General features: G+C 33.8%; 1 protein-coding gene and 1 long non-coding RNA gene across 2 annotated transcripts in view; both read left to right on the forward strand.

The window, feature by feature from the left end:
• Positions 1 to 21,552, forward strand: part of LOC136041915 (uncharacterized) — a 444,858-nt gene that overhangs the window by 409,439 nt on the left and 13,867 nt on the right. The gene's annotated exons all lie outside the window — the stretch shown is intronic.
• LOC136041913 (toll-like receptor 6) overlaps positions 1 to 21,552 on the forward strand; it is a 76,258-nt gene that overhangs the window by 2,038 nt on the left and 52,668 nt on the right. The window contains exon 2 of the mRNA XM_065726713.1: positions 1,610 to 5,132. Within this exon, the coding sequence (XP_065582785.1) occupies positions 1,644 to 5,129 (3,486 nt within the window). The 5' untranslated portion in view covers positions 1,610 to 1,643 and the 3' untranslated portion in view covers positions 5,130 to 5,132. The remainder of the gene's footprint in view (positions 1 to 1,609; positions 5,133 to 21,552) is intronic.

Here is a 21,552-nt window from a genome sequence, read left to right on the forward strand (position 1 = left end):
TTCCTGCTTGAGAATTTGTTTACATAGAATCAGGATGGGATCCCATGTTGCTTGATCTTTGAGGACAGGCATATTTACATGGAAGAACGTCCCTCGTGCCCGATTCTCTCTCCCAAATTTTGAAACGTTTTTACAATTTCTGTATATTATTTTAAATCTGTCAGTTAATTTTCATGTATTATTTTATTTGGATTACTTTTATAAAGACCACTACCCATTTAAATTCTCTTGCCCATATGCCAACATCAGAAAAATCTGAAATATGTTTTATTCCAGGGCAAGTGACCCGGAATCAGGGCCGTATCCAGGATTTTTTTCGTTTTTTTTACACAAGGTTTTTTTAGGGATGGGGGGGGGGGTAGACAGTAAAAACTTCAAAAAGTGCATAAAAATTTGTTTGTGTCCATTTTCATTACGTTTTTACGAGCAGACAAACATTTCACCCCCCCCCTCCAAGGTACGGCCTTGCCAGGAATACTTTTTGGTATGACCACAATTCTGAAAGTTGTCCAAATCTATTAAACTATTCTAACGGGTAGATCAAAACAGTCCATTTAATCCGAAAGGTTTAATTAACACAATGGATATTTGAGATTATTAATTAAAATAATAAAAAAAAAAGTTCTAAAAATACTAATATTTTCGGAAGGGTGAGTCCAGATGCTTCCGATTCCTTCTGTAAGCGTTTATGATTTACCCCCCCCCCCGCCCAATTTTGTTTTATCAAAATCTGATTTTTGGGGTTTTAACAAGGAAGCATTCAAACGGGTAGATCAAAACAGGCGATGATATCCAAAAGGTTGAATCAACACAATGGATATTTGGGGAGATTAATTGAAGTAAAAGAACAAAATTAAAATCATATTTTGGGAGGGGTGGTCCAAAGGCTTCCTATTCCTTCTGTAAGCGTTTATGATTTTAGCCCCCCCCCCTCCAATTTTGTTTTGAATCAGGATCCGATTTCTGGGGTTTCTAGCTTAGCTTTTGAGTGTGTCTGTATGTAGGGGATTTAAGTTAAAGTAAAGTTGTTTTTTTTTTTAATTTGAATTTATGAAACAAGGTAGGTTGTTCCAAAACTCTTGGTAAATTTGGGATGTCCTTACCACCATTGACCCAATAACAATAGATGAGAACGTATGAAAATGGACAAGGGAGCTTGGAGCTTCAATGTTTACCACATTTCATTTTTTCACAATTACGCCCAATTCACTCGATATATGTTTTTTTTAACGACTCCTCCACAGACAAAGAAGGGTCCGCGTCTTTGCTTCCACTTGAAGTTATCTTACTCATGTATATTTATCTGTGCATGATTTTCCGGTGCCGTCATCTCTCTAGACATAAATTTATGCTTGTGTGCATGATCCCTACCATATTAGATAAATAGTTTGACTATTGTTCCTAGTTTGTAACTGGTATATACATACTTCTATATATATATATATATATATATATATATATATATATATATATATATATATATATATATATATATATATATATATATATATATATATATTGTTGTGTCCCTTTAGGCTGTATATTTAATGTAATCATAATGGGAGATCATTATCACTTTGACGAAAATAACTCCTTTTTCTACCCACAGAAACCTGAGAATGCCTCGTCTCTTGTAATGTATCATGGATGGAAACTTAGGAAAAGCCTGGTCATTAATCATCACTGTGGTGCTAGCAGCCAAATCCCATGCTACACCTTGCAAGGATGTCTCAAAAACCTTAATTTATTGTAAGCTGGGTTCGCTTGACGACATTGACACGTCTTTCATCAAAAGTTCATTTAATGGATCATTGAAAATCGATTGCTCTTCCCAAAGAATATTGAGCTCTTTTGAGTCAAAACTGTTTTCTCATCTTGGAAGACTTCAAAGCTTAGACGTAAGCAACTGTAAGCTTGCTTCAATTAGTGTAAACTCTTTCAGTGGAAACTATTTACTCAAAGACTTGAAGATTAATTCCTATAACGGTGATTGGGCTTCTGCTATTGGATTGCATTTATTTGTTGATTCATTTTTTGGACTTGAGTCGCTAGAGAAGCTAGACTTATCTTTTAATGGTTTAGTTTTATTTCCCGGGTCAGCTCTGTGCAAAATAAGTAATTTAAAGCATCTTAACTTGTCATTCAACAATTTGGCTGGAGTAGACGACTTTACAATCGGTAGCGATTGCAAAAACCGCTTAGAAAGTATTGATTTATCTCACAATAAAATCTCCGTGCTGAAGACTCATTCGTTCTCAAATTTCAACAGGTTGTCATCTCTTAATTTGTCAAACAATGCTTTGCTAATGATTGACTCAGAAAGCTTTCGAGAGCTGAGCCTTTTAGAATCACTAGATCTATCGTACAATAATATCACAGGAGCTGACTCGATCTTGTTTGACTCTCTTGCTAATTTAAAAGTGCTTAATCTATCTCATAATTACTTGCAAGAAATCGATTCTACTTCTTTGGATAAGCTTCTCATATTTGATCTCACGGATAATAAAATTAGGACGCTGACAGAAAACTCATTTAGGAAGCTGTATCGTCTATTAGTGCTGAGATTATCTGGGAATGCTTTGACAGATATTGACCAAGGAGTTTTTAGAAATCTAAGAAGTTTACAGATCCTCCATCTTGACAGCAATAAGATTGAAAGAATTCCATCTGGGTCATTCAATGGTCTTACAAACTTGCACATTTTATCTCTCAGTGGAAATAGATTAGGGAAGCTTGAAGTTGCGTCATTTGAAGGTCTCCGTGTCCTTAATGCTCTTAGGCTTGATTTTAATCGTATTTCTTATATTCATCCAGACTCTTTTCGGAGTCTTACCAGCCTGCAAAAGCTGGTTTTGTACGGCAACCGCTTAAAAGATATTCCTACTTCTCTAAAAACTTTAGTGCGTCTCAAAACATTAGATCTTGGAAGTAATAAATTTGAAGAGCTTAGAAACAATTCATTTAGTGGCCTTTCAGCGTTGCATACTGTAAAACTAGGTGAAAACCTTCTACATGAAATAGAGGCAGGTGCATTTAAGAATCTCAGGTCCTTAAAAGTGTTAAATTTAGCAAGAAATGCCCTTTATTACCTAGAAAACCGAGTTTTTGAGTCCGTGCCGGGTTTAGAAGCACTGAACTTGGAAGGGAATCAAATTACAAGCTTGAACGGACTTTTCAAGCCGTTGCATAATTTAACTTGGTTGAATATATCTGATAATCAAATTGATAGTTTTGACTATTCATATATTCCTCCTAAGCTTTTTGGATTAGATATAAAGCATAATAACATTCCTACGTTAGATAACTCTTATAATGTAGAACATAATAGGCTTGAATACTTGGATGTTAGCCACAACAGGATTACCATGATAAGCCCTTTCTCCGTCCCAAAATCAATAAGAACATTCATAGCTGTTAATAACCACATTAGCAAAGTGGAACAGCATACCTTTGCCGACAAAAAATTCTTGAAGTTGGTGAATTTACAAAGAAACCTAATTCGTGGATTAGAACCAGCCTCTTTGCGCATTCATCCTGAGGCAAGCCACTCTCAATTTTTCATTGCTTCGAATCCTTTTAATTGTGACTGCAGGATGGAGTGGTTATTACATGTGAATGGAAGTTCCCTATACCCCCTGGTAGCTGATTATTACGGTATTGAATGCATCACAAAAGGGGGTCTAATGCCTCTTATATCCAAAGAAAGCTTTCTATGCGAGTATATATCACATTGTTTTGCCCTTTGTCATTGTTGTGATTTTGAAGCATGTGATTGTGAAATGAGTTGTCCAGTAAACTGTACTTGTGCCCATGACTCATCTTGGACAAGCAATATTGTTGATTGTTCATTTAGGAGTCAGAAATTTGTTCCCAGTGGAATTCCCATGGACGCAACTGAAGTAAGATTAGATGGTAACAATATTGAGCATCTTCTTGGCCACAGTTTTCTCGGAAGGAAAAATATGCTTCGTTTATTTCTCAATTCTACTGGGACAGTTGTGATCCCAAGAAACATTTTCTCTGGATTGAAGAAACTAGTCGAGTTGCATCTAGAAAATAACCTAATCACTCGGCTCAATGGTTACGAATTTGAAAGTCTAGAATGCCTTGAGTCGCTTCATTTGCAATTTAACAGAATAGAATATATTGAAACCAGTTCATTTAGCAGGTTACCAAATCTTAAATCACTAAATTTGCATGGTAATAAAATAAGACAGTTTTCATTTTGGGAGTTATCAAAATCTAATATACTGGAGATTCAAATTCATAATAATCCATTTTCATGTGAATGTTCGTTTATGACAGAGTTTCAAATTTGGATAGCTCAAAACAATGTAAAAATTGGTGATATCTCAGAAGTTCTTTGTCTCAAAGATACAACGGAATATATAAGCTGGAATAACACATGTTTAAACAACGATGACGTTTCTTTCATATCAATTTTAAAACTAGTTAGAAAATATTCCCTTTTGCTATTTGGCTTAATCGCCTTAACTGGCCTTCTCTTATTTCTCATTTTGCTCGCTCTGTGCAATAGACAAAGCCTTTATTACAAAATATATGGATTGACAGGATATCGCATTTCAAAGTGCAAAAAATGCTCCCAACAAAATAAAATGTTTGATGTATTTATTAACTATAGTGTTAAAGACGAAAGCCTAGTTTACGAAGAACTTAAAGAGCTGAACGAAAGTTGTTACCGAGTGTGCATGCAGCATCGCGAATTAAATGTCGGAGTTATTGGTGAAAGTGTTTACATGGCCGGAAACACATCTAAAATCATTATGATTATTCTAACTAACAATTACATTCAAAGTGAATGGTATCGACCGGGAATAAAATCAATGTTACTTGAAATGTCATTGAAGCACCCTCACAGGATTATTGTTCTTGTTATCGAGGAAGTACGGGACAGTGATTCTGATCTGCGGAAGCTTTTACGAACAGTGCCAATAATCATTTCGGAGGACAAGTGGAAATGGTCCAAGTTGAGATATTATCTTCCTCAAGGGGGAAGGGGTCGAGCAGCGGTTTCTCCCTTCCATTCTCAGCCTCTGCCCATTTCAATGGGACACTATGAAGACCTTAATAAGCATATCTACAGTACATTGGAACGAGTTCGGACGTGATAGGTAAGCCAAATTTGTTATATGATTATCAAGCTTGTTAGTATTTTCCAAAGAGAGACTCAAATATGATCAGTTTCGAAAGTCATAGAAATTGAATTTCTAATCAGTTTCTCCCAATTTTATTCAAAACTTTTCTTTTTCGGATTTAACCAGTAAGTCCTAGGGATAAATCCAACCAAACATACAGAACTATTGATTTAAACTTAAGTTTAATCAGAGGCAGCGCAATAGTGCTCCTTAAGTAAAGCACAATGTTGGCAAAATGTATTATTTATTTATATTTATTTACTTTTTAGACCAGGGCACTTCGTATCGAAGGAGTTTTCGTAGAAACATCGAAAAGGGTTCATCCAATTGGAAATTGAAAGGGCTAGTGCCCTTTTTAATAGTCAAAAGTGATTGGGGGGTAATGAACGCTCCACGCCCATCATTTCCCCAAACAAGTCCAATCAGAATTTTGAGGTAGCCATTTTGTTCAACGTAGTTTAAATATCCAGCAATTATGTCTTTGAGGATGACAACTCCCACACAGTCCTAAGAGCAAGAGTTTTAAGTTATGTCCTGGCGAAAATAAAGCTTTCGTAGAAAGGGCGGACGTATAAACTTTGAAGGGGTCTCATTGGATTGGTAATCAGAAGTTCTAGTGTCCTTTGTAAGATTCAAAGAGATCGGAGGTTAGACATCCCTCCCCCCACACCTCGTATTTTTCCAAAATACGTCTGATAGAAATTTTCGAAGGTCATTTTCTTCAAAATAGTCCAAACATCATATAACAAGACTATTGGGGCTAAAACAAACCACTAGAGCCTGGGGGCAAGCGCTGTAAGTTATTCCCCGGGGGCATTTAAAGTTTTATAAAAGGGATGGTTGTATAAACCTTATATGAGGCTCATTTGGTTGAAAAAAGGAAGCTCTAGCTCCCTTTTAAGAGTCAAAAGTGATAAAGAGAAACTAACCCCCTCCCCCGACTACTCTATTCACCAAACGAATTTGATCGAAATTGTGAGATAGCGATTTTGTTCAAAATAATATTAAGAACACATAACAATGCCTCTAGGGTTGACACAGCCCCCAATGCCCTGGGGATAAGGCTGTGAGTAATGCCCTGAGGGCATATAAGGTTTTTATGGGGTGGGTGTTCACAAAAACTTCAGATGTGGCTCATTTGATTTGAAATTGGAAGTTATAGTGTCCCATTTCTCTCTTTCTACGCCCATCATTCTCCAAAGACATACTACTGAAAAAAAAATTAATTTGAATAATTTCACTTTTATAAAGTTGACAAATCAAATATTATTAGCATTTTAAGGAATAAATATCAGGATATGTACATTGAACTGACTATGCAAAATCATTTATATTTTTTGAGCAAAGTCAAAATTATGTTCTGGCCTTGAAAAGGCACAGAGCCTTACTCATGTTAATTTCTGCTCGTTTTGAGTTGGACTCGGTTATTTATTTCTATTCGTTTTGGGTTTCATTTATTTATTGATGTTGATTTGTGGAAGTTTTAGGCTTGGTAAATTATTTGATTCTAATTTTACTCATTTTTGGTTTAATGGAGTTCTTTACTTTGCTTTGAAAAACTTATTCTGTGGAATTGTTTTTTTTTAATTAATCTAACAAGAAGCAGAAGTGAAGTTAGGTCTTGATATTATTAGGTCAGATATTATGATATATAGTTAGGTCAGATATTATGAACGAATATAATAGCTAGTCTTTTAACTAAGGGTTTCCTCGGATGAGGCAGGCATGCAATGGGCTCAATGAGGGATTTGTCAAAAGTTTGGAAACTGCTTTTTTTGCACAGAAAAATTTCATTTTGCTGGAAATAAAATTTCTGTTTTATTGGGGCGTTTTATTTTCTTCAGAGTAAGGAAGGAGGTAGATTTCTTGTCACTAATTCCCCCTTTCGGTATGTCATGTCATAAAAAAAAGAAAAAAAAAACCTTAGGAAAATTAGTAGATAAAGATGAACCTGAGGATTAATATAATGACACACTGGCTATTATTGTCTAGGCTTGTCTAGACTGAAACTTTTCTTTATTTTTATTTGCAAGAAAGATCAACCCAGTCGAATTCATTTAGAACAGTTATCATATTTAAAAGTTTTTAGACTTTGATAGCATGGGTAGTAAATGTATCTTGGCCAATTTATAAAAGATACATTTGAAATGTGTTGGCACTGTGTTATAACTACGAGATTTCACACCTATTTTTTTTAATAAACGCTTCATTAACTAATACCGGAGCATTTCAGAAACTATCTTGTTCAGTTCTAAGGGGAGTGGTAGAGAAAATCGGAAAAGAAGAATCAGGGCTTGTCCGGATTATAGTGACAATAAACATTGTCAATTGTCAATTGTCATTGTCATTGTCAAACATTGTCATGACAATTACATTGTCTGGACATGTAAGCTCACTTATTTCAAAACAATGAAAAACTATGTGAACGTTATCTGAGAGCCAATGAAATAATAAGAAATTATCTGAGCATTATCTGTGGGCCTTTTCAGATTACTTTTTAAAAGATTATTTAGCTTTTCAGGACTAACAATTTTTTTTTTATTTATTCTTAATTTTAGGGAATAACTCCGTGAATGCGCAAAGTTAACAGTTAGTCAAATGTTTTTGATTTAAAGCCAATCTTTTTGTGACAAAGGTTCAGCCTTCCAGTATTTTCAAGATGGGAGGGGACTTTGGCACTGGGCCCTGCTTTAGGTCCTCAAGTTATTCCAATAACTGTTTTTCTGACAGATTACGCCTACAAAACTGACCATGTTTAAAGGCGGGGAAGTGAGGAGGGGGTGATTAGCTAAACCAAATATAAATAATAAAATAATGCAAATCAAGTTATCTTGCAATTCCTCAATTTAGACACATGATCAAATGCCTTGTGTCTATTTGAACATGCGAACCACGTTTCTGTTTAGTGAAGTCATCTGAACATTTTAGAACATTCTCAAAATGGTCCTCGGACAGTCGCTTGTTAAAAGAGGCCCAATATGTCTGTAGGCTATATTTGAAGTCTGACGAAGAGGGGCGGAGATGGGCTCCTCAAATTTCGAGCGATTCTGCATATGTAATTAAGCGAATTTTTATCAACATTTGGAGTTTGTTGTCATACAAATAATAAAGAACCCGATTTTTCATCCCCCTTTGACTACATTTACATACATATATAACACCTCCGGATCAAATCAGCCTGATTCATGGGACATTTATTCCATTTCATGTTTCAATTTAGAGTTCATCGTGAGATCAATCATCTTTCCAAACCATCTTTTGATAAGACATCGTTCCAATATGTATAGAACAGAAATAAGGCAAAGAATTACGTATACACCCACACACACACCCCCACACACACACACACACACACACACATATATATATATATATATATATATATATATATATATATATATATATATATATATATATATATATATATATATATATAAATATATATATATATATATATATATATATATATATATATATATATATATATATATATATATATATATATATATATATATATATATATATATATATATATATATATATATATATATATATATATGAATGAATGAACTTTATTACCCGTAAAAGTATAAAAAACACAAAGTACGGAGTATTAAATAAACAAAAACAATAAACAGCGAAGAGAAAAAAAACTCAAACTAACAAAAGACAACATGGACTAATTAACTAGTATCAATATGGAAAAAAGGCTGCTGAGGGTCATAAACGTGAATAAAGTTGATAGTCTTTTTACATAAATCATCACTGGAAGACCGGATCCGAGAAGGCACATCAATATATATATATATATATATATATATATATATATATATATATATATACATATATATATATATATATATATATATATATATATATATATATATATATATATATGAATGAATGAACTTTATTACCCGTAAAAGTATAAAAAACACAAAGTACGGAGTATTATAAATAAACAAAAACAATAAACAGCGAAGAGAAAAAAAACTCAAACTAACAAAAGACAACATGGACTAATTAACTAGTATCAATATGGAAAAAAGGCTGCTGAGGGTCATAAACGTGAATAAAGTTGATAGTCTTTTTACATAAATCATCACTGGAAGACCGGATCCGAGAAGGCACATCATATATATATATATATATATATATATATATATATATATATATATATATATATATATATATATATATATATATATACATATATATATATATATATATATATATATATATATATATATATATATATATATATATGTATATATATACATATATATATATATATATATATATATATATATATATATATATATATATATATATATATATATATATATATATATATATATATATATATATATATATATATATATATATATATATATATACGTGAAGTTAGGTTAATCATAATGAAATACACCAAAATATGATGAAAATATAATAATTTAGTAACAAATTATGGAAAGTACAACAGAGAATTATAAAAAGCAGACCGCCCAGAACGCGTTATGTTAAATAACTAGCCTAACCACCTCTACATATTAAATATGTAATTAAAATATACCTGCATAGTATTTTATATCGATCAGGCTAAGCTGATTACCCCCGAGTGGACACAGAAAACTGGTTTCATTACAGATTAAGAACAAAGCGTGGTCGATATAACACGTAAGTACCAAAATGTAATAACCACTACCATTGTGACTCAGCCCCACCCACATAGAAAAATGATATTTTATTATTCAGCCCCACCCACATAGCAAACTGATATTTTATTTAGATTAGGCTACACCATAGGCAAAAAATGGCTGATTTCGGGTTTTTTGGTTTGAAAGCAATTTTATGAAACGACTGTTGATGAGAAATAAACACAAAAATAGCAAAAACCCACAATTAAGCAATCCATGCAAAGCCAGCATTTCCTGTGTAGAATACAGAAGTTGAAGAGAAAAATAAGAAAAAACTGGCGTTATGATAGAAAGACATATAGTGAAAATAAAAGTCGAATTCGCGTAACTCAAGCATTGTGTTACGGAACGAATTTAAAACGAACGGTGAAAAACACATTATGATTTCTAATTTAGGCGTCGAAAATTTCTCTTAGAACAAAAATTAGTTACCGTATTGATTTTGCCTCAAATTACCACGGATGAAAAATTATGAAATTAGCATAAAAGTAAAAATCTTCACTATCTAAGCGATCGTAGTCACATCACATTATTTGCTTGTATTTAGCATTTAGGCTAAAAAGAAAATACAAAAGTTAAATTTTCATTTCATGCTAAACGAAAAGGGGGGAAAATGCTTAAATAAACATATTCTTTCTAAAAAATAAAGATGAAGATTCTCCAAAGCCATTGTTAGCTTATAGCTCTAACAAACGTTCCAATAAAAATAACTAATTTGATTTTTTTCGAGAAATAATAAACAATAACCATACCCATTTTCTGTCATATGGTATACATCTTGGGGTGCCACGTGTGCCACAAAGTTCCACCAAGCGTGGCACAGTCTCTGCCACGGTTGTCAGATTTCCGTCATACTTGGCACGCAGAACCTGGTGTACCAGATTCCAGAATGTCGATGAGCTCTCAGCAATGAGGACAGAAAAATTTTTTATCTCAAAAATTCCTTTAGGAAATTGAATAGCTCCAGTATTTTATTTTAATTTTGAGTATAATTACTTCTTGTTAGTTTTCCGCCCAGTGGGAAGAATATGTAATACGTGGAGTTTGTCTATTCCCTTTTATAAAAGGATGAGCAAGGCTAATTAGGTTGGGAAACACCCTTGTTTCTATGAAGAAAAACGCAAGATGAACAAGTTTTTATAGTATGACAACATATCTTTTTGGCAGATAGCCTTCCTATTATGTTCGATGACAAAAACGAATTGTCTTGACTCCTCTTTTTCTTAATTGAATATTTGCATGTTCGAAGAAAGCTAACATTTATGGATAAATCAGAAACAGACATATTATGTTGAAGGTTTCCATGTGCACGTGCTCAAAGGAAGATACAATCTTTTATAAGTAGTAAAACAAATCTTTTTCTATTCTTCTTGCTTCTTTGGGGCAGATGTCATATATCATACATTATGTATTAAAATTGAAAAGTGCCTGGGTCATCAGACCCCTTTATTACTCAGTAGTATTGATTTTATAGCAAAAAATACCTCTATGCCATATTGATTGAAATATTAAAATAAATTGCGATTTTCGACAAAAGCTAAATTATCCTGTCCAATTATAACCAAAAAATGTCATTGCCATTCTAGACCCTCATATAGATACATAGCAAAGAACAGAATCTAGCCCATAGTACCCGAAATATACCTCGCTCGGTAGCTGGCTCTTCATGCTAAAGCGTTTAGTGATTAAAGAACTCAGTCTTTCTTTTTTCTTATTCTTTTTCTTTGTATTCTTCTCCTTTATCTACTTCTTCTTCTTCTTGTTGCTTCTCCGGGATATGATGCCATATGTCATATATTACTCAATACTTCGCTCTTCACGCTATAGTGTTCAGTATTTCAAAAAAGTTTCTTCTTTATCTTCTTGTCAAAACTAGAACGAACCTCAACTTAGAAGTGATTTTTTTTTATTTTGTTATTAAATCCATTCATTCACATAAAGTTGTCTATCTCCTTGATGTTTGCCTCTTTCTCTCGTTACATCTAAATGAATTTTTGTGTAGCTCAGGATTAATGAACTGTTATTTCTCCAGATTTTTCTCTCTCTCTGTATAGTAATGAAGCGAACAGATATTTTATGGATTATCAGCAATATAAATAAAAACGAAGTGTTGAAACGAACAGCAGCTATTCCGTATATAATAGAGGTTTCCCTCTCCTTTATCTCTCGCATATTATGCTAAAGTTTGACTTTTTTGGCCGTTTATTCGGGATAAGAAATATTTTTTAAGTGCTATAAAGCTTTAGTGTAAAAAGCAGGAGGGTGAGGAAGGGACACCCCCTTGCATATGGACTATTTTTTTTTTTTAAATTTTAATGCCGTTCTTTGACCAAATAGTCTATTATAGTGACTATAAGTGTTTATATATATGTGTTTATATATATATATATATATATATATATATATATATATATATATATAAAATAAAAAAATATGAATAGAACTAAACGTAAGCTATACAAACGACAATTGTATGGAAATGTCATGTTACATCGACAAGATAGTTCACACTACTAATAATTTTCATTCAAATTGACACTTAGAATAATGCAAAACACTTTACTTGCTATGTTCGAAATTCCCTAATCAATATTTTTTTTTAAATTAGGTTGCTCGAAGATCCGTATAAAACAGCATTTAGTTTCAATGAAACAATATAGAAGAATGAGGAGAAATTATTGATTCATCAACTGAGTTAGACACTAAAATTAGGGCTCGATTGATATTTCCTGCTTGACAATAAGAGGAATTATACATGAAACGCACAGGGAAATGCTTTCTGGAGAAGAAGGCTTGGGGCACTATCTGGTTTTTGAAAGAGCAAAATTTGAAGATTGATTTCAATCCTTGAAGAAAGAAAGAAAAATCTCTATGAAAGCCGAAAAACTAGCAACATTTCTTCTTCTTAGATGGAGCTGAAAACAATCAGATTTTTTTCTTGAATAGCAGCGGAAGATAATAGAATTCAATCGTTAAGCTTAACAAAATGTAGTAGTAGTAGTACTACTATGTAGTAGTCAATCATTAATTACAATAGCCTGCACGGATAGAGAGAAAAGAATATTTATCCCATTTATTCGCATTAACTTGAGCCAGAACCTTTAAAAAGAAGGAGTGGGGGGTAGTGAAAGTCTTGGATAAGCATTTTTTTTTACTTTATAAAAGGAATTGGAAGATTATTAGAGGAAGAAAATTTTGCAAAGGTGGATATTCCGAAGACATACGTAGTTTTAATGCATTATAATAGAATGCTTTCTTCTGCATTAAGTAGATGATAGCCTAAGTAGACAGAGCCCTTTTAATGTAATTTAGTTTTACGCTTCTTTTCATTTAAAATTTAAGTTTTTATGACTATTATTAGTATGAAATAATCCTTAATACTTTTTAGGCTTTTCACATATTTTCTGCATATTTAGAAATTAATAAGCATTCCGAGATTTCATCACAACTGCAGTTCGATGTAACGAACTGCAGTAAGGAGCCAGGCTCAATAGTAACCAAAATTTTAAAAAATGGAATTTTGATACCAATACCTACATCAAAAGAATGACATTTTAATGCTGATTTTAAATATATAAGTTTCATCAAGATTAGTTTTACCTATCAAAAGTTACGAGCCTGAGAAAATTTGCCTCATTTTAGAAAACAGGGGGAAACACCCCCTAAAAGTCATACGATCTTAACGAAAATCACATCATCAGATTCAACGTATCAGAGAGCCTTATTGTAGAAGTTTCAAGCCCCTATCTACAAAAATGTAGAATTTCGCATTTTTTGCCAGAAGACAAATCACGGATGCGTGTTTATTTGTTTTTTTGTCTTTTTTTTTTGTTTGTTTGTTTTTTCCCAAGGGTGATCGTATCGACTCAGTGGTCTTAGAATGTCATGAAAGGGCTCATTCTAACGGAAATTAAAAGTTCTAGTTCCCTTTTTAAGTGACAAAAAAAATTGGAAAGCACCTAGGCCCCCTCCCACGCTCATGTTTTCACCAAAGTCACCGGAACCAAATTCTGAGATAGCCATTTTATTTACCATAGTCGAAAAACCCAATAACTATGTCTTTGGGGACGACTTTCTCCCCCGCAGTCCCCGTGGGAGGGGTTGCAAGTTACAAACTTTGACCTGTGTTTACTTATAGTAATGGTTACTGGGAAGTGTACAGACGTTTTCAGGGGATTTTCTTTTGGTTTGGGGGATATTTGAGGAGGGAGGGTTTCCGGGGAGGATCTTTCCATGGAGGAACTTCTCATGGGGAAAGAGACTTTCAATGGAGGGGGCGCAGGATTTTCTAGCATTATTTAAAAAAACAATGAAAAAATAAATATGAAAAGTTTTTTTCTACTGAAAGTGAGAAGCGGCCTTAAAACTTAAAAAGAACAGAATTTATAACGCATATGAGGGGTTTACCTCCTCTTAATACCTCGCTCTTTACACTAAAGTATTTTTAGTAATTTCAACTGTTTATTCTACGGCCTTTGTGATGCAGGGGTCATTCCTAAGGAATTGGGACAAAATTTAAGCTTTAATGTAAAGAGCAAGGTATCGACGAGGGGTGAGCCCCCTCATATACGCAATAAAATCATACGAATATAGAAGTTCGCTACGCAATTTAATTCGTAAGTTACGTATATTTTTTTTACTTATGAAAACGTTCGTAAGAAATTATAAGTTATAGTTGCCTTTTTAAGTAATAAAAAAATTGGAGGGCAACTAGGCCTCCTCCCTCGCTCCTTTTTTCTCAAAATCTTCCGATTAAAACTATGAAAAAGCCATTGAGCCCAAAAACAATAAGATGCAAATTTCGTTTTAATTATTTATGTGCGGAGAACCAAGATCAAGCCATGCATTAATTCAAAAACGTCCAGAAATTAAACAAAAATAAGTTTTTTTAAAATGAAAGTAAGGAGCGACATTAAAACTTAAAACGAACATAAATTACTCCTTATTTGAAAGGGGCTTTTCCTCCTCAACGCCCCGCTCTTTACGGTAAAGTTTTTAACTGTTTTAAAATGTAGAGTTAAGAAAAAGAGTCAAACTTTAGCGTAAAGAGCGGGGCGTTGAGGAGGAAAAGCCCCTTTCAAATACGGAGTAATTTCTGTTCGTTTTAAGTTTTAATGTTGCTCCTTATTTTCATTTAAAAAAAAACTTGTTTTTTTGTTTAATTCTGAAACAAAATTGACCATATCAACAATGGAAAGAATTAAAGAAATATAGACTGTTGATTAAATAAAAAAAACTAATTTTTTTTAGCTGAAAGTAAGGAGCGACATTAAAACTTAAAACGAACAGAAATTACTCCGTATATGAAATGAGTTGTCCCCTCCGCAATCCCTCGCTCTTTACGCTAAAGCTTTAAATTGTTTTAAAAAGTAGAATTGTGGCAAAGAGTCAAACTTTAGCGTAAAGAGCGAGGGATTGCGGAGGGGATAACTCATTTCATATACGGAGTAATTTCTGTTCGTTTTAAGTTTTAATGTCGCTCCTTACTTTCAGCTAAAAAAATTAGTTTTTTTTATTTAATTTCTGAACGTTTTTGAATTAATGCATTAAAACTTTTGGCTCTCCGCACATAATTATTAAAATGAAATTTGTATATTAATTCTTTTTTTGGCTAAATGGCTTTCTATTAGTTTTGATCAGACGATTTTGAGAAATAAGGGGTGGAGAAGGAGGCTTAGTTGCCCTCCAATTTTTCGGTTACTTAAAAAGGCAATTAGAACTTTTAATTTTTAACGAACGTTTTTATTAGTAAAAAATATACGTAACTTAAGAATTAACTTACGTAACAAACTTTCATAACCTTATATTTTTATTATGTATACGAGGGGATTTGTACCCTCGTTAATACCTCGCTCTTTACACTAAATCGTAAGTTTTGTCCCAATTCTTTAAGAATGACCCCTGAATCAGAAAGGCCGTAGAATAAATAGTTGAAATTACAAAAAAATACTTTAGCATAAAGAGCAAGGTATTTATCTCCTCCTAAATACCTCGCTCTTTATGCTAAAGTATTTTTAGAACCCCTCATATGCGTAATAATCTCTGTTCGTTTTAAGTTTCAATGCTACTTCTTCCTTTCATTTGAAAAAAGTTTTCATGTTTATTTTTCATTGTTTTCTTATAGTAATGCTAGAGAATCCTGCGCCCTTGTCATTGAATTTTTCTTCCCCCATGACAGATTCCTCCAAGGAAAGATCCTCCAACATAGCCCCCTCTCCTAAACCCCACCCCCAAACAAAATAAAATCCCCCTGAAAACGTTTGTACACTTCCCAATAACCATTACTATATGTAAACAATGGTCAAAGTTTGTAACTTGCAGCCCCTCCCCCAGGGATTGTGGGGGAGTAAATCATCCCCAAAGACATAGTTATTATGGTTTTCGACTATGCTGAACATAATGGCTATCTCAAAATTTTGATCCGTTGACTTTGGGAAAAAAATGAGCGTGGGAGGGGGCCTAGATGCCCTCCAATTTTTTTGGTCACTTAAAAAGGGCACTAGAACTTTTCATTTCCGTTAGAATGAGCCATCTTGCGACATTCTAGGACCACTTGGTCGATACGATGACCCCTGGGGAAAAAAAAACACAAACAAACAAACAAATAAACACGCACCCGTGATTTGTCTTCTGGCAAAAAATACAAAATTCCACATTGTTGTAGATAGGAGCTTGAAACTTCTACAGTATGGTTCTCTGATACGCTGAATCTGATGGTGTCATTTTCGTTAAGATCCTACGACTTTTAGGGGGTGTTTCTCCCTATTTTCCTAAATAAGGCAAATTTTCTCAGGCTCGTAACTTTTGATGGGTAAAACTAAACTTGATGAAACTTATATATTTAAAATCAGCATTAAAATGCGATTCTTTTGAGGTAGCTATTGATATCAAAATTCAATTTTTTGGAGTTTTGGTTACTATTGAGCCGGGTCGCTCCTTACTACAGTTCGTTACCACGAACTGTTTGATTTTGATCTTCATCCAGTCCGGGAAAAATATTAGTAAGGGTTTTGTACTACCTGTATAGTGTTTGAAAATTGAGAGAACCAACACGTCTAATGAGTTTACTCACTATTCCATTCCCAATATGTTCCTTTAATACTTTTGCATTACCTCATTATTTTTGAAGAGTAACCTTATAATCACACGTAGTTGAAAGTAAATTTAAGTGTTTTAGGAATGCAATTCAAACCAGTGAAAAAATGGACTTCGATTATGTATCTTAGAGACTCATTATTTGACGCTGAAATTATTCTTGAGTCCATGATCATATAATATTCTTAAGGAAAACCAAGTTTAAATGTTACTCTTTACATTCATCTAAAACGAAATTATTCTCTTTAAGTTTATGATCGTTTTTAGCAGAAGATCTTAGGTTATCCTAAATGTGAGAGGGCTACCCCTCCTCAAATACGACTCTTTAAATCAAAATTAAGTTTTGGCAACACTGCTTCAAGAAAAAGAGCTCATGTAGCGCATTTTCTTTTCGAAATTAAGAGTAAACAGTCAAAAAAAAAAAAAAAAATCTCATACTGCATACTCATCACCGACACTATTTTCGTTTTGGGCTTCATTTACTGTTTCAAAGTAAGTACTGTTCGTCTTAAAAGAATTAATGTACGCTCACTTTTGCATGTTTTAGGTTTTCATTCGACTTTTTTGTTTTTCTTTGAAAAACTTCTATTTTTAGAAAAGGTTTTTCTTCAACTTTTATTCGTTTTTTTTTACTGAGATGTTTTATTGCTGGCTGATGAAAGGAATATTTTTAAATTTATACTATTTTTTTGCTTAAGAACTAAAATGTTGGATTTTGAATTTTGACAATTCTGCATATTCTGTCAAAAAATGTTATATCTGCTATTTGTTTTTGCAAGAATTCTTTAACTATACTTTTATAGTAAAATTTTAGGTGGACTGGGTGGGGAATTTTTATTCTTACCATCCGAAAATATGCCAGTTTTGTTTCCTCAAGATTTTTATTCCTCGAGGCTTCCGTGGCCCTGTCTGTAATCATGCTCTGAATGCTTCGAGTGGATCAGCGCAAAAATAAGTCAACTTTTTGTCCTAAGAATCGATGCAACCAGGCTTTTCTTACTAAATTTATTGTCCTCTTTGAAGTCCCCATGATCGAGCCTACTAATCCTGAATGTTTCATTTAAATCATGGAAAATGGTTTTTGGCCAAGTTCGGGGTGTTCGAGGACCCAATATTTTTGAAAATATTTTCTCCCCTTTTGTTCACTTTGCCCAGTGTTTATGTATAGTAAGTTCCAAGCTGACCAAAGATGAGCCAAATTTGGACATCATGAACGTCTCCAACTATTGTCTCCATCGAGATCCCCTTGGCCCTGTATCCATGCCCTTTAAGCTGAAGCGAGTCGGATAAAAAAAATTGTTGGCCTAGTTCCTAGTGTCAAGTATCGATACAAGCAAACTTCGAAATGTTTTTTCTTCATAAAGATATAAACGGTCATGTTCAAATGCCCTTTAAGCTGTCAGACAGAGGCAAAATAATTTTAGGCCCGTTTTCGAGAGTCATGAATCAATAGAGCCATAATTAGCTTCAAATATTCGTCTTCATAAATGATATTTTTTTTAAATACAAACTTGTAAAATTATTAGAGTGTTTTTTTTTAAGTTGATGTTAGGGCTAAGAGTAAAAAAAAGTTCAGTTGCCCATCTGAACTGTAATAACACTATTATTTCGAATTACCGCAGGTGTTAGTTCTGCACCAATGACAAATTTCATGGTTATCATGCAAGCAAAGCTGATCTACAGCGAATTTCGACGACAAATCACACTTAATCATGCACGGGATGGTTTTTGTAGGGTGGTAGACTATAGGGGAGACTAAAACATAACATGCGCATTTTCAAAAGCCACGGATCAATAAAGCCTATTTTTTAAAGTTTCATCTTTATTAAGGTTCTTTTGGTGCCTTGTACCTATAATTTTAAGACCTATGGGTAGGCTTCAGTTGACATTCCTCACACTGGGTTGCCCCCGGCACTAGGGGCAATCTAATTTTATCAAGGAAATTTATCCACGGCACTGGGGGTAGCTTTAAGTTTCAAATTTATCAAGGAACCATTCAGTCTATTTCTGGGTCTTCCAACACCCTCGTTCCTCCCAAACAAAAATATGTGGCCCCATTAGCCCAACAATGGTCCCTAAAAGTTTCAAGTGATTCGGAAAAAGAGTTTTTGTCCTTTATTGGTCCCTATTTTGAGAGTAGAATTTGGCCACAGACAAAAAATTTTCTTGTACATTGTTGTCCATTTTAACCTAGGACTTACTGTTTTCAAATTTCAATCTGTTCAGAAACAGAAGTTTTTCGGCCTTTTTTGGTCCAATTTTCAGGCAAACCGATAATTTTTGGGCTTTCTTTTTCTGAATATGGTTCCCATTGGTCCAAGTAATATCGGAAATTTTGAAGGGAAAAAGTTTTATGCGACACTTTTGGTAAATAATAATTCTTCTTTCTATTTTGTCTCGTGCACAGGGATTCTCTTGGACCAAAACTTTCTTGCGCTTTCTTGGTTCCACTTTTGGTGGACCATACCCCAAAATAAATTTTTTACATTAGTTTTTCATGGCCCAGGGACTTGTGGCTGCAAGATTGAAATGGATAAGTGACAAGAAGGTTACTGTCTCTTTTCTTGGGTTCCTAAGACTCTCCATTCCATATATGAAATGTTTAGTCCTTTGATTGCCAGTTAAAGATACAAACCAATGGAAAACATCCTGAAAATTTTTTGAGGCCTCAATTTTAAGGGGGCCCATGAGTCTAAACAAAAATATTTATTGATAACATGGTTCAGATGGCAAAGGAGACTTACGACTTCAAATTTCAAGCCGATCAGAGAGAAATGTTTATAGGCCCAAAAGCAGGTTCCTGTTTTCATTTTAAATTGGGGTACCCTTGACCCAAGGACTTTGAAAAGCAAACGTCAAGCAACTAAAATAAAATCTTCTGGCTTTATTTATTTCTTGGGACCGTGCCCCCAACCTAAATTTGCTTTATGTGCTTAGGGGGTCTCTTTGTCTGGGAATTTACGGGACCAAGTTTCCAACAGTTCTGAGGAAATGTTTTGGCCCTGGCTTTTGCGGGGGGGGGGAACATTTTTTTGATTTTGTGATTTATTACGCACTTTTTGACCAAAGGACTTAAGGGTACAAGTTTTCAGCTGATCTGAAGTTTTTTGGACCCTATCTTTGGGTGACCCATTCCACCAAATTAATTTTTTCTCGCACTATTTTATCATTTACCCAGACTTAGAGATGTAAATTTCAAACTGATCAGGGAAAATTAGTATTTTGGCCCATATCCTGGCCCTCAAGCACCATTTATCCTACCACCAAAGTGTTTGGTCCCCTTAGTCTTCACAACGATTGTTAAAAATTTCAAACCAATGGGGAAAAAAATGACCCATTTTCTGGCCCTCTATATAGGAGATCACCCCCCCCCACCCCAAAAAAAATCGGCATTTCTTTAGGCCTCACTAAGGGGAGTCAAATCTTCTTTTTAATTTTTGTTTTCCTTTAGGTTTCCGAATGTCCCAAAACAAAATCCTCAAAAACCCATTTATTGGAGCTTTCAACTATCATGAATAAAATTGCTATCTAGAATTTTGACTGGGATTTTGTCTTGGTGCGCTATGAGAGAAGAGGAACAAAAAGGGTGCAAGAGTAGGAATGGTCTGGTCAGTTTTCTATTTTAATGAGGGTAATAGAAATTTCAATTTCCAAAGAAATGAGCCCCCTTCTAAGTTTCTACAACCGCTCTTCCATATGATGTGGCCAGTAAGAAAAAATAAATAAAAAAAAGTCCATGGGCGGCACATTTCTCTTTCGCTAGATGCTAGAGTGCTGTCTCCGACTGTATTAAATAAAAAAAAAACAAGTTTTTTTTTAACTGAAAGTAAGGAGCAACATTAAAACTTAAAACGAACAGAAATTACTCCGTATATAAAAGGAGCTGTTCCCTCCTCAAACCCCCGCTCTTTACGCTTAAGTTTGACTCTTTCTCTCAACTCTACTTTTAAAACAATAAAAAAATTTAGCCTAAAGACCGGGGCGTTGAGGAGGGATCAGCCCCTTTCATATACCGGGTAATTTCTTTCGCTTTAAGTTTTAATGTCGCTCCTTACTTTCAGTTAAAAAAACTTGTTTTTTTAATTTAATTTCAGAACGTTTTTGAATTAATGCATGTTTTGATTTTAGCTCTCCGCATATGAATAATTAAAACGAAATTTGCATATAAATTTATTTTTTTGGCTAAATGGCTTTCTCATAGTTTTGATCGGACGATTTCGAGGAAAAAGGAGCGGGGGAGTAAGCCTAGTTACCCTCCAATTTTTCGGTTACTTAAAAAGGCAACTAGAACTTTTAATTTTACGCACGTTTTTATTAGTAAAAATATACGTGACTGACGAATTAACGTTCATAACAAATTTCTAAATTTGTATGTTTTTATTATGTATATGAGGGGGTTCACCCCCTCGTCAATACCTTGCTCTTTGCCCTAAAGCTTAAATTTTGTCCTAATTCCTTAAGGATGACCCCTGAATCACAAAGGCCGAAGAATGAATAGTTAAAATTAATAAAATTACTTTAGCGTAAAGAGCAGGGTATTAGGAGGAAGTGAATCCCTCATATACGTAATAATTTCTGTTCGTTTTTAGTTTTAATAATGCTCC

Source organism: Artemia franciscana, unplaced genomic scaffold (genome assembly GCF_032884065.1).
Source record: "Artemia franciscana unplaced genomic scaffold, ASM3288406v1 PGA_scaffold_49, whole genome shotgun sequence".
Classification (NCBI taxonomy): Eukaryota; Metazoa; Arthropoda; class Branchiopoda; order Anostraca; family Artemiidae; genus Artemia; species Artemia franciscana.